The following is a 12775-nucleotide window of genomic DNA, read 5'->3' as shown; positions in this document are numbered from 1 at the left end:
AGCAGATACTATTTTCATATACATGACTTTCTTATTCTCGAACACTTAAGACTTAAAGCATAACTGTTTACTTTTGGTTTCTGGGAACAGATCAAAGCAGAATTAAACAGCCTTTTTCTCATATACAAAAAATGTGTAAGCATACCTAATAAACATCTTCATATGATACACATTTCTCAGCAACAGCTAGCAGGATTACATGCATAATTATTGTGTTTATTTTCACTTTTTTAATGAAAGAGCCATGCTCAAGACAGATGTTGAAAGAATAGCACATAACAGGCATGAGCTCTACCGAACCTGCGCTTACACATACAGATTTCTCTGCCTCATTCAGACCAAAGACCAAAACCCAGTGAGTCAGGGATTGTCCATAGTTTTAAGTGGAGGAATAGTTCTTTATAAAATTCAGCATCACATCTCTCTCTCAAATGAAGAACAATGAATTAAAAGTGCAAAAATTTTTATGAAACACCCTTACATGGAATTAAATGCCTGCTCAAGTGCCGTCAGCACCTGGTAATACCAGTTCACCACAGACTGAAAAACCGGCCAAGATTCCAGCTGACAGGGTGTCCTTCCAGGGAGGATTTTACAGGGTGGCAAGGTGAGCAGTTTTCAAGGATGGCTTAGGGCAGAGACAGAGCAGCAGCTCCAGTCTAGGCATGCACCCACAAGGATGCACTGACCCTGAGGTAATTTGCCCACGTTTCTGGATTATTCTGGATGACAGGGTCATTCTGTTTGCTCTTTACTTCGCACAGCAGCTGGTGCACATCACTCCAACTCCCACCCATGGAACTAATTGGGGCCCAGGCTTCCTGGAAAAGCTGGAGCCACAAATCCTGGGGTAAATACCAGCAAAACTTAATTTTAAGCAGCCCTGGTCCAGGTGAGCCATGCGGTTAGAGGAGCTCCCAGACATCTGCATTTCTAGGACTGCCTCCTGGGACAGGAAGATGGACCAGAGCCAACATGTGTTAATTCATTATTTTCCCTTTTTCGGGCTGTCAAGACCAACAGATCCACAGCTCCTGTTTTGGGGAGGGACTCTTTTCCTTCACTTCTTCCCCCAGACTTCCTAAAGTAAGATACCTTTTTAAGCAAACACTGGTGACCTGGCAGAGAGCCATGATGCCGAGATACTGGGACTTACCTTATTTGTGACACAGCAAGTGTAGGGCACCCCGCAGGCTAGGGGTCCCGGTGCTGCACAGTTGTGGTACACGTTTTGTGACCAATCTTTATAATCTTCTCCACCACAGCACTTAAACTGGAAGAAAAGACACAAAAGGCAAAGATAAAAATAAATAAATAAAGTATATGTTAACAGAAGCTCCTATAATAAGTAGAAAATAAAATAAGAATAAAATAATTTTAAGACTACCGAGCTACCCAACAATTCTGTCATTGTATCACCAAGGTACATATGAATGTATATGACAGATGCAACTGAAAAGAAATAAAGATACAGGTAGTATTCCTCTGTCATTCATCAGGCTATTACCCAGGGTGCCAGAGCAAAGTACTCAGTGGTAAGTTCTACCTCCCATCTTTACCAAATTGAAAAATCATCCTTTCAGTTCTGGACATCATTAAACAATGTTTTTACATTTGACATGTAACCTACCTCTTCAGTTTTGTTCTAGGATTGTGACTACATTTCTGAACGAGCCTAAAAGACAGGTGTTGCTATAAGGCATAAAAATAATGTCACCAAAACATTTTGGGTGTAATTTAGTAGAACTGAAATCTGGCAAACAAATACTGCAAGTTTACACTGACTTAATACAAATATTCACTTTATATTTTAAAGGAAGGGGAAAGAAGCAGTATATATTTAATCACTAAAATGTACATTTGCTGTAAATACTCATAATTTTGGGCAGTGCATGGAAACTTTAAAGCATTATGAAATCTAATGACAAAATTTCCTCAGGATGGGTTGCTTTTGACACACTTTCCGTGCTAATTTTGTTTTTCAAAGCAGGCTGCCATCTCTGTAACGATGTCATAAAACACGCATATCACTTCCTAAGTTAACTTTTTGGGGTTTTTAATCATTATTTGGCATAGTCACTGACATCGCATGAGCCCTTACATCACATTTCTGAGTGTTTTCTGCTGCTTCTACAGCCTCTGAGCTGCATGGCAGAACTCTTCAATAATCCAATTAAAATTTCAACAGACCAACCTTACAAAAAAAAAGGCTGTGAGTCAACTACATGTGCCATTAAGTAATGCTCAGCTGGGCCTAACACAGTTTCTGGATTTTAATTGCAGGTATATACACTTCCACGGGCATTGCCTTTAAATAACCACCTCATTAAAGAGCTTGCTGTGTGCCCTGAAGTAAAAATACAACAGCCCAGGTTCAAACAGCCTAACTGCCACCTAATTTCTCGCTATCCAGAGCCTCCTGTTGATGAGATGCTTCTGAATGTCTTGGACTCGCAGGCAGAAACGCTGAGCACAAGAACTTGTGGTGGAATTTAGGCTGAATTTGTCTGAATGTAGCTGCGGGGCCCCTATAAGCCTACCGGTTTGCAGGAGCTGGCCTTGAGCATCCGAATCACACCTATCAAGGCAAAAGCTGCATTTTGCACCCCTCTTCCTGAAGTAATTTAGAGTGCTACAAGTGCCAGCTGAGATGCTGGATGAGCCGTACCACAGTGATGCCATAACAGATGACATCTGAGATCTCATCCCCCTCATCAATAAGAACTTGATTATCTCAGGACTGGAAACGCTCAAAGCTGTCACCAAGGACCTACAACATCTCGGCACTGAATTAGTCACACAAGAAAAACCCCAAACAAAACCCGAACCAAACCTGCTTTTGAACAGAATCCATTATGTTTTTGAAGTCTAAATCATCATAATAATTCTCAATTCCTCTTCTAATATTATCGTTCAAAAAGTTGATTGTCTAGAAGGCAAAAGTAAAACAAGATTCACAGGTTACACACACCAAAATGAAATTACAAGAGCAGGTTAAAGTGACAAGTGCAATTAGCAAGCACAAAAGGAAAGGCACTTTTCTTTTTTAATTTTTTTTTAAGGGGAAAAAAAAATCAGTTTAAAATAAATCATAACACAGCCCTGCAGGGACTGACCATCCATTCTCTTTTAAGGAGGCAGCCTCACTGCTAGAGATGCACTAACAGTATGGCACCTCCTCAGCAACATGCTGCTTCTCTGAGACTCTCCAAGCACCTCCCAGTGATGGTCCTATTATGCCCAGGCAGGATCCCTCCCCCTGGGCTCTGGGGATCCCTGTCACCTTTTGGGTGATAGAATGGTGTTTTTGAGTGGTGGGTCTTGGCACCGTGGGTGTTCTGCACCATGCCCTGGACAACAAGAGCTGACTTTGTCCCTGCTCCCATCTGCATGAATTTTACTTTCCATTAATTTCTTTTCACTTTTTTATTTTCCAAGGAATCCATAACTGGCAGATAAAGAGCTTTACTGTACCTTAAGCAGAAAAAAAGAAGTATCTGTATGTTTTACTGTGATAGTTTAAAGAAATACGGCAGAGGAGCAGTGGCTGATATAAAATGGTGTCCCTTTGGCTTCACATATTAGAAATTAACAAAATGTTTTTAAGTTCAGAATATGAGGAAAAAAACAAACAAACAAACAAAAAAAACCAAAACCAAACAGAAAAAGAGTATTAAGTTTTCAGCATCCAGCACAATCACAGCACAGCAAAAAATGGGACTAATCATACCAAGAACGTTAACAACTTTCCTTTTAATCCAGTGGCTAAAATGATCAAAGTTAAAACCTTACAGGTCAGAAAGAAACCTGAAATACACCTACTCATTTTCTCAGTATTACAAACTGCAACACTTAGAAACAAAACAGAACAAAACCAGTTATCACACTGTTCCTTAGGATTAACATGGGATTTTTCAGGACTATCCTAACTGGCAAAGAAGGAACAGCAGCAAACACTGACTACTCTCACGCTACCTCTATCACCTCATTTGGATTACACAGATTTGAGAAGGAAATAGAAAAAGAAATGAGGAAAATGAGACATGCAAAACAATCAGCATTTAAATAGAGGCTACTACCCTATGCTTTTATTAAATACTTCCTTCTCCTCCCCATACTAACCCAAATTTCTCCATTAATCCTGTAAAACAAGTAAAGAGACCTAAACATAGTTGTCCTACACAGGCAGCCGATACATGAGTCAGCAAAATGTTTACTGTACAAAACCTCCAAGAATACATTTTCTTTGTCCAAAAGTCAACAGCAACTCTTCCTCGCCCCCTCAGCAAATACCATCTTTGGCATTTACTTTATTTTCTGCCAACCAAATTCTCTGCACCCCATGAAACACACACTCCTACACCAGGCAGGCTGACCTGCTCCCTTCGGACAAGCCTGGTGCTCCCACCACAATTCAGAATAAATCCTTGTGTGGAGCCAAGGTGACACCTATGGCAATGGTTAATGATGGCTTCTAGAAACACAGATATCTCATCCTCTGCTCTCGCAGGTCAAATTCACGACTCCAGTTCAGCATGGAGTGAGAAAAAACACTAGCTAGGGAGAACATCGTACAATTTCAAAATAATTGTGAGTTGTTATTTAAAGAAAAAAAAAAAAAAAGCTTTATTTTATTTCTTTTAATAACATATGTAACAGAGTATGTGCGACTTCTTTTTGTGGAACTGAGATCAGTAGGATGGGGTGGGGAGGGAAGAGGTCTTCTTATTTAGCATCTCCTTTTAATGCTCACATTTTGCCAGATTAGAAAAAAAATCAAAACACAGAAATTCAGTACTTGCCACAGTTAACATATTTATGTTTTAAAGCATTTCTAACAGGAAAAAAAAAGTAAGTCTGCTGCTTTCTGTTCAGAAAAAACTAAGGGGTTTATATTCTTATAGCATGCTTGTAAAGGATGAGGTCACCTACAGAAATTAGTTATGTTGCTTATGGATGAGGGCAGAGAAGGGCTGTCCTACAGGTAACATAAAACATTTTGGCCACTACAAAATAAGTCTCCAAATCCAGCTGGAAACTTCCCACATCTGCAGTCTGAGACCCACCCAGATGGCAAATCAGAAAAAAGCACTTTGTAACACTTGAAGAGCTGGAAACTCATTTTGCCTGTATTGCACATTCACAGTTACCAGATTTTCTTCATATTATTTAATCTGGAATTCACCTCCAGAACAGGTCGCCAACCCCACCCATCCCCAAACCTGCAAGGCCCTGAAAAGTGAGGACCTGCCTTCAGACCTCCATCAATTAGTGCTCAGGTGACAATTTTAACACCTTTTATTTGCTCAGTAGCATAGCTGTAACATCATGGATTGTGAGTTATGTTCTTGGTGATCAAAACCTAAACACAAGCAGCTCACCTGATTTCTGAAGATCAGGGCCACCACTCCACCGGTCAGCTCAATCAGCAAGCAGATACCAAGAATGTACATGAACTGCACAAAAACAATTGCAAATGAGTCTTTAAACAGAACAAACCCCAATTATTTTTTTCAGTTAGTATCCTTACGTGTGTAACATTCAATTGCCAACATACTTGGCATTCTGCATACGAGATGTCATTTCAAAGAAAGATACAAAATTATGGTTTTATAAAACTGTTCATGTCACAAGGAAGCCTTTTTTCCTCACTTGAGTCATTCTGGGTTTTGCCAAATTGGCAAACACATTATTTTTCTGCTTTGAGTAGACTCAAAACCAATAGATGCATTTATCATGCCAAGATAACAGCATCCCAGAGAAGCATACTAATGGGCTGCTACAAACCACACCAAACTTTGTTTTTATGCTTCCTACAAAACCAGTACTTACGTGTTAGCTTTCATATCTTGAGTAAAGCAGTGCTTTAAGATAATCCAAATCATCTTCTACTAAATAGCCAGTGTTAAATCAAAGCAAAACTCGGGGCTTAGTACCTTTTAGTGTTGCTTCAGAAGAGGGAACTGCGTTACCAAGCCAGCTGAGCACAGAGGCTGCACGACTGACACTAATAGGGCTTACAAAGCTCTGGTAAGAAAAATTACATCTGCTAGCTCTTATTTATTTGTGTGTGTACATACACAAGCTCACAAATGTACTCATACACAACCACACCATATGCATCTGTGACTACTCATCAAAATGCATGCAAAATACAAATAATTTGAAGATATCCATAGCAACACCATGAGATGGCTGCGACGTGCCAGTACTTGAAAGGTTTTTTCCAACCAAAAGGATTCTTTAGGCATAAAATATGGCTGTTATGTGAATTTAGGTCTGCTTCTTATTAATGAACTTCAGCAGCAGCAAAGTTTTATGATCTCACATCTGAAAATAATCTCTAATGCTCTCTGCCCCCAAAGCTGGTTTAATTTCTGTGCTTTCAATACCCAGTATCAGTGTCATGAATTCACCAGACACATATCTTTTCTCCTGCTAAATCTGGAATCAGACTGAGAGCAGATACCAGGGACTTTATTCATTTAAATATCCTACCAGGTTTGCTACCGCAATGGGGAGACAAAAGATCCTTGGCATCAGATGAAGACACATCACCTTGCTGAGACTGAAAGAAGCCATCAGCGCCTAGGGACAGACTCAGTAAGATTCCAGCATAATTTCAAAATCCACAGTTACCTCTTGCTTTTTCCTACATAACATGCCATGCACTTAGCACTTCTTTAGACTGAACTGCCATGAAGGTGAAAATCATGTTTTCACACTTTATTTTTAATTAGTTGCATGCGCAACTTCCATCTGCAACTACAATGCTACATAGGAATTTCCCTAAAATTTACCCTTTCAGAGGCACTGGAGAGAAAAAATGTCTCTTTCATTTCTCGCTTAGGACCCTTCTCTCGAAGCCCTATGGTGCTACACAGTTAACACTGTAACACACGTTTCTCCATCTCCCCCCTATATTCCACTTCCAAGACAAAGGCACACAGACCCCAGCCACCGCCAGACTGACAGATGTCAGCTTGAACTCGGTTTCTTTCTCTAGTGGCTTCCTCTGGGTTGAAACGAGTAGTGTTTGGAGAACCATCAGAGACTACAACTCATAGTCCCAGCAAGCAGGTCCCAGCTTTAGGAAATGCCCCCCTACCGGTGGGAAGAACCTGCAGTCAGACTTCGTCTTTTCCTTCAGCCAAGGCGCAGCAAGATTCCCTCTTCCACAACACAGTTCCCCTAAGCAGGGCATATGCATATACCTGTGGTATGGCCAGACCAGAGAAAGAGCAGGCACCGTGGTGCCAGGCTAGCGTCAAATGTCAAATGGTATGTCAACAGCTGAGTTTGCACAATATCCACACTGGCTGATAATAATTCACATTCCTGGTTGTTTTCCATAAAGCCCTTAACTATTGGAAAGCTGGTTTTCTCAGCGCTAGGCTCTGACCCTTGTCTGTCCTATCACTGGCAAGGTGAAATACTGCTTCTCCCTGCTGGAAGGACGTCCACATACCACAGTTTAGGGGACCACTACCATAAACCAGTTATACGTTTAATAAAAATCAAAAAAGCAACTTTATTAAATCTTTTTTTCAGTGTAGACGCAGTTATTAGTTTGAATTCAGGTGGCACTGAAAAGCAAAAGCAATGAGCCTTAAAAATTAAGATTAAAAAAACCCAACACTTACTGCTTGAAGAAGGCATAAATTGTCTCTTAAAGAAGCCAGTACACCCACAAAAGATACCAGGAACATTATAATGCCCAAAAGTATTAAAATAATTGCTGGGGCTAGAAAGGCACTTTCTAGAGTTTTGTACTTTTGTCTTTCAACTTCTGCATAAATCCCAACCGCAAGGATAAGGGCTCCAATCACCTGGAACAGAAAAAGAGACGAGCACAGATGTTACTCCTTCTCCCACTAAACACAGAGATGACATTTTGTGAGTATACATGAACCTGTGACTGCTCACTTCAGAATTGATTATAAACAATGAAAACCTCAAATCAGAAGTTTGGATGAAAAAACCAAACCAAACCAAATCCAAACAAAAACACTAATGTAGAAAAAAGCTAAGTTAGAAAAAACTTGAGATTTGTTCATTTCAAATATGTATTTAATAACATTTTAACGTCCTGGAAGTTAGACAAACTGAAACACACATCACTGTTTGAAATGTAATTTATTACCCATCTGAGATCACATACATTACATACAAAAGCAAATATCACAGCACTGATGTTCCTTCTCTGTGTGTCTGTGTGTGTGAACATGCATATATGACTCAAACATAACACAATTTCTAAGTCAGTCTGCAATCAACAGTTTAAACATCCCTTCAGATGACCTCCTACTGTAGCTGGCTCAGTAAACAGAGCTGGGTGGATCCTATGCCTCCGCTCCTCCTGCCATCAGTGGAAATGCACTGATATTTTTTTAAAAAAGCAAGTTTGAAATTACATTCTTTTCTGGAGTAACCACCAGATAAAGCTAACAAGCAAAACAATGCATTTCATTTAACAAGGTAAAGATATTTCAATCAAAATAATCCATGCTAAGTCAAAATCATTTGGCATTAAACCTACGGCATGCTGAAAAAGTCACTCTGAATTATGCTAAAATAAAATAAAAAATAAATCCCACAATACTTAATCATGAAAATTGCAATGGAAAGACTTTACTGCCAAGTCCAGCTGCCAGGCACATCCCCAGCGAAGAGACCAGATTCAAATAAATCATTTTGGCAATCTGATAAACATCTCATCAAATCCGATAAACAACATTCCCCTCTCCTGACCCAACATTTCCACCAGAACCCTGAGTCTGCTCCCCACACACCAATGGCAAGGAGAGCACACCAGGCTTTTAGTTATCACATGGTATACCCCAGACAAAAGCCTAGCCAAACTCAAGACATACTCACTTGCAAGACTGTGAGCCAAACAGTTTAAATTATTTTTTTTTTAATTAATGGATATCTTAAAACAAATATCAGCTTACTAGAAATGTGTGATTTTCTACAGGAATCAATAATAAGCCCAAAGGACAATATGTGGGAAATGCCACAAGTTTTCATTTAAAAATGAAAAATCTCAGAAGGGTTCACCCATAAAAATAAATATACTGAAGCTATTTAAAAAGCAACTTAAAATTTTACACAACCAAATTCAACAAATTCAGAAACTGTACTGTAAGGTTGCAGAAGAGAAAACACAGTGGACAATTAACAGGTACCCAAATTTACCACTTAAATACTTCTACTGTAAAATTGTAATTACAGTTTTTATTACTAAATGGTTGCTCTGCAGTGTTAGCTTTAGTCTTTAAAAAAATCAGTTATTTGGGTAACAAATTATAAATGTCTTTTCAAGCAGATGACAGCATAAACAACTCAGTTTGAAATATTTAAATCTAGCTATAGCAATCAAGGAAAGAATCTCAGAACTGAGAAAAACAATTACAGATTAAAAAATCAGTGAGTGTACATGTCTATGTGATTCGGGACTCTGCTTTGATGATGATGATAATTTTAAAAATATAAAAATAAAATTAAAACCTGATACCTTTGTGTTCCGACTGCATTTACCCTGCTTGGAAGCAGCAGATGATACAACTTAAAGACAGGCTCTCCTGCGAACACTAAAGCAACGTTTATCAAGGTCAACATTTGCCTGGCATTTTCCTTGTTTAGAAAATAAATTAAAAAACCAAAAACAAACAAACAAACAAACACAAACAAAAAAAAAAAAAAAAAAAAAAAACACAAAACGACCCAAAAAAAACCAAAACCAAACCTGGACATAAACCAAAGGAATTAAAACTTGATGGGGATTGTTTGAGTTTCAGAAATGTGTTGCTTCAAGACTAGAATGTTTTACTGAAATCTTTTTCTTAGACCTAGTTTTCCCATCAAAACATTCAACCTAAGATTCTTTTTGTCTGCTTTAAAGACTCAAAGGTGCCTGTGATTAGAAATCACATTCTCACTGTAAGAGCTTAAAATATAGTGACACATACAGTGATCTTCATATATATTTGTATCTTCACCCCTTTCTATTGCCACTTTTGCTCACACATCTTCCAAGATCACTTCTAGTATTGTAAATGTACAAGAAACTTCATGCCTTTTGCTGACACCAGCTTGATCCCAAAAAAATAAAAACCCAAATTCCCCTCCTTGAATTCCCCATTACAGCTTTTACTGTACCAAGGACCAAGGTGGTCAATGTCACATCCCAGACAAATGACAGGATTAAAACTATTTTGTGACCCACGGGGGATTTCTCACCATCCCTCTGATCTTTTCTAGAAGTGCATCAAGCCACTTGCTCTGGAAGGCTTCAGACATTAAAACTGTGTCACTCCCCAAGAAGAGGACTACAAGAAGTACCCATGTAATAAGAGCAATCCTAAACTGCTTTTATTAAATCCTAAAACGCAAACCAGCATGCAGAGGGCACGTGCCACAGGAATGCTTCACACTGCATTCAGCAAGTCTATTGCTATGCCAGGGGAAAAGCATCAGCTAACAAATAAAAATCTCAAATCAAGCTATCATATAGTAGACACACAGGCATTCAAGTTTTATACAGATTTTGAAACATAAAAAACTATTACAGGGGGAAAAAGGCCCACCTGTGTCCACCATTAAAATCCTAATTTTTTACAAGCAGGATTTATGCTTTTATTATCTTCTATTTTTTTAAGCATTTAATAAAAATAGTTTAAACCTTTAGTATGGTCAAACCAGTAGCTGCAATTATTTCCGCCAAGCAGACATGCTAATTTAGGAATCATCCCACCCGAGTCTCTTCTCCAGCACTGTACTCTCCTTTCCTGTGACTAGGGGTGGAAACACAACTTTTACGTAGGCAGCCCACCAATATACATGCTGTTTACATCCTGCATCCTTCACAACAGCTCCCAGTCTGGCAGTTCACACTGTGTCCACAGGAAAAGTTAACTGGCCTTGACTCACATTAAATGAGTATCCACCAACAAATACCAGGGACTTTCTCTGGGGCTTTTCCATGCACAGAAATTGCTTTCCCAAGAGAAAGGAAAAGCATTTCTTAATAAGTAGTGAGTTTAACCCTATATTTGCAATACTTACTCTCAAATAAAATGCCCACTCAACAACAGCACCTTCTGTTTAAAACACTGGATGTTGTTTCAGCCAGGCAAGAAAAACTACATTACAGCCTCATTCACCAGCAAAACAGTTGCCTGGAAAAGTTTTTTAAAAAGGCCCAGGTGACATGGGAAGACACAGCAGCAACTGGGCCTGTAGCAAACATCCCCTCCGGCACTCCCAGCGATGCTTTCATTTCCTTTCCGCTTTTGTCTAAGGCTGATATTTAGTTCCTGGTGATTTTAAGCAATCCTGGGGAACTGAATCCGGGTGTTCATCATCAGAGATGTACCAGAGGAACAGCACATCAGGGAGGAAACGAATGACTGCAGCATCCTGTGCATCAAAACCCAAAAAAGCAGCAAAGGAACACAAATCATCCAAAATTTAAGCAAGCCAATGCTCCACAGCCAAATTTTACTTCCATTTACACTATTTTTAAACCTTTTTTAAGTCAGTAAGACGAACACAGCTGGACATTCATGGCTGATGAGATCTGCTTTGCTAAGCTAGAATAAAAGAAAATTCCGAGAGAGAAACCCACACGCTGTTCCCCACACAATACAGCGTGTGTTCAGCCTGATCACCAGGAGCACACTGCCAGCACCAGCCTTCCCGAGAGCAAACGCTGGCAGCCCCCATCCTGCCTGCTGCCCTCTCTCCTGCCCCGAGCAAACCATCTCCCCAGCAGAGCTGACAAACTGAAGCTCTTGGCTATAAACAAGGGCAGAGCGTTGAAAATCCAGAGCGAGCAACTACAAAGAGTAAATAAAATCCTCAGGCTGCTTGAAAGGGGCTTTGTCCTCCACGGATGCTCACAGAAATGTACCAGAGGGGCTCTTTTCCTGGTACCAGATTAATGTTTACAGCCCACCAGCAAGAGCCCTTGCCAATGGAAAATGCGGAGTAGACGATATGCACAGCCTTTCATAAATTACATGCTGCAAGAAAAGGGTTTGAAAAATAATGCAACAAATTTCTCTTTTCCGAAAATTGCACCTGTGGAATAGCTGCTGTGGAGTAACACAGGAAACTTGAGGAGTCTAATCCCCAGGGCTTTCCTTGATTGTTTTGTCTTCTAAGAAAAACAGATTACCAGGATCCCAAAAAGTCTGAATTACACCCAAACACTTTGCATTTCAATTATGCATCCTTAAATCATAGCTTTAATCAGACACCTACTATCAAACCTGGTGGATCTAAATCTCTTCTCCCACACAACATGCCAAAAGCTTTGTGTTCTCACCTTGAAAATACAGTGTCTACTAAGACAGAATCACAGACCAGCAAAACAAGAGCTTAAGAAACGTTTAAACTGAAAAAGGCTGAAAGAAACCCCACCTAAGCATCCCTACATCGGTACAGCCTGGAGCCAGCATAGCCAGACAGCATCACTCTGGTATCCTGGAGCCTGAAAAAGCAGGTTTAGAATGACAGTCCTTACACAGAGTCCCTAGAACTCCTTTCAGCACAGGGGGTGCCTGGTCAGGGTGAATTTGCCATATTTGAGAAGTCAGTGGTGACAGTATGGACCCATCCTCCGGGACTTTGTTAGTTTCAGGAGACAGCACGTGCGTTTTTAGCACACCTGGCTGGGGACAAGAAGCGTGACACACCTTTACGTTTTAAAGCTTTACAGTATCACCTACCCAAGGCTCAGAAAATTAGTCACTCTGTACAGTGATCAGCG

The 12775-nt window shown here is 39.9% G+C and overlaps 1 protein-coding gene across 1 annotated transcript in view; it reads right to left on the bottom strand.

The window, feature by feature from the left end:
* Nucleotides 1-7835, bottom strand: part of LOC104410904 (tetraspanin-15-like) — a gene marked incomplete at its 5' end in the record, with an annotated part of 12406 nt that extends 4571 nt beyond the window's left edge. Inside the window, 4 exons of the mRNA XM_010021201.1 lie at nt 1157-1273; nt 2834-2929; nt 5382-5456; nt 7644-7835. Coding sequence (XP_010019503.1) covers nt 1157-1273; nt 2834-2929; nt 5382-5456; nt 7644-7835 — 480 coding nt within the window. The remainder of the gene's footprint in view (nt 1-1156; nt 1274-2833; nt 2930-5381; nt 5457-7643) is intronic.
* Nucleotides 7836-12775: the final 4940 nt, after the last annotated feature.

Source organism: Nestor notabilis, unplaced genomic scaffold (assembly GCF_000696875.1).
Source record: "Nestor notabilis isolate BGI_N333 unplaced genomic scaffold, ASM69687v1 scaffold34168, whole genome shotgun sequence".
In the NCBI taxonomy this organism is placed as follows: domain Eukaryota; kingdom Metazoa; phylum Chordata; class Aves; order Psittaciformes; family Psittacidae; genus Nestor; species Nestor notabilis.
Note: the sequence above shows the minus strand (reverse complement) of the source record. Positions and strands in the feature narration are given on the sequence as shown.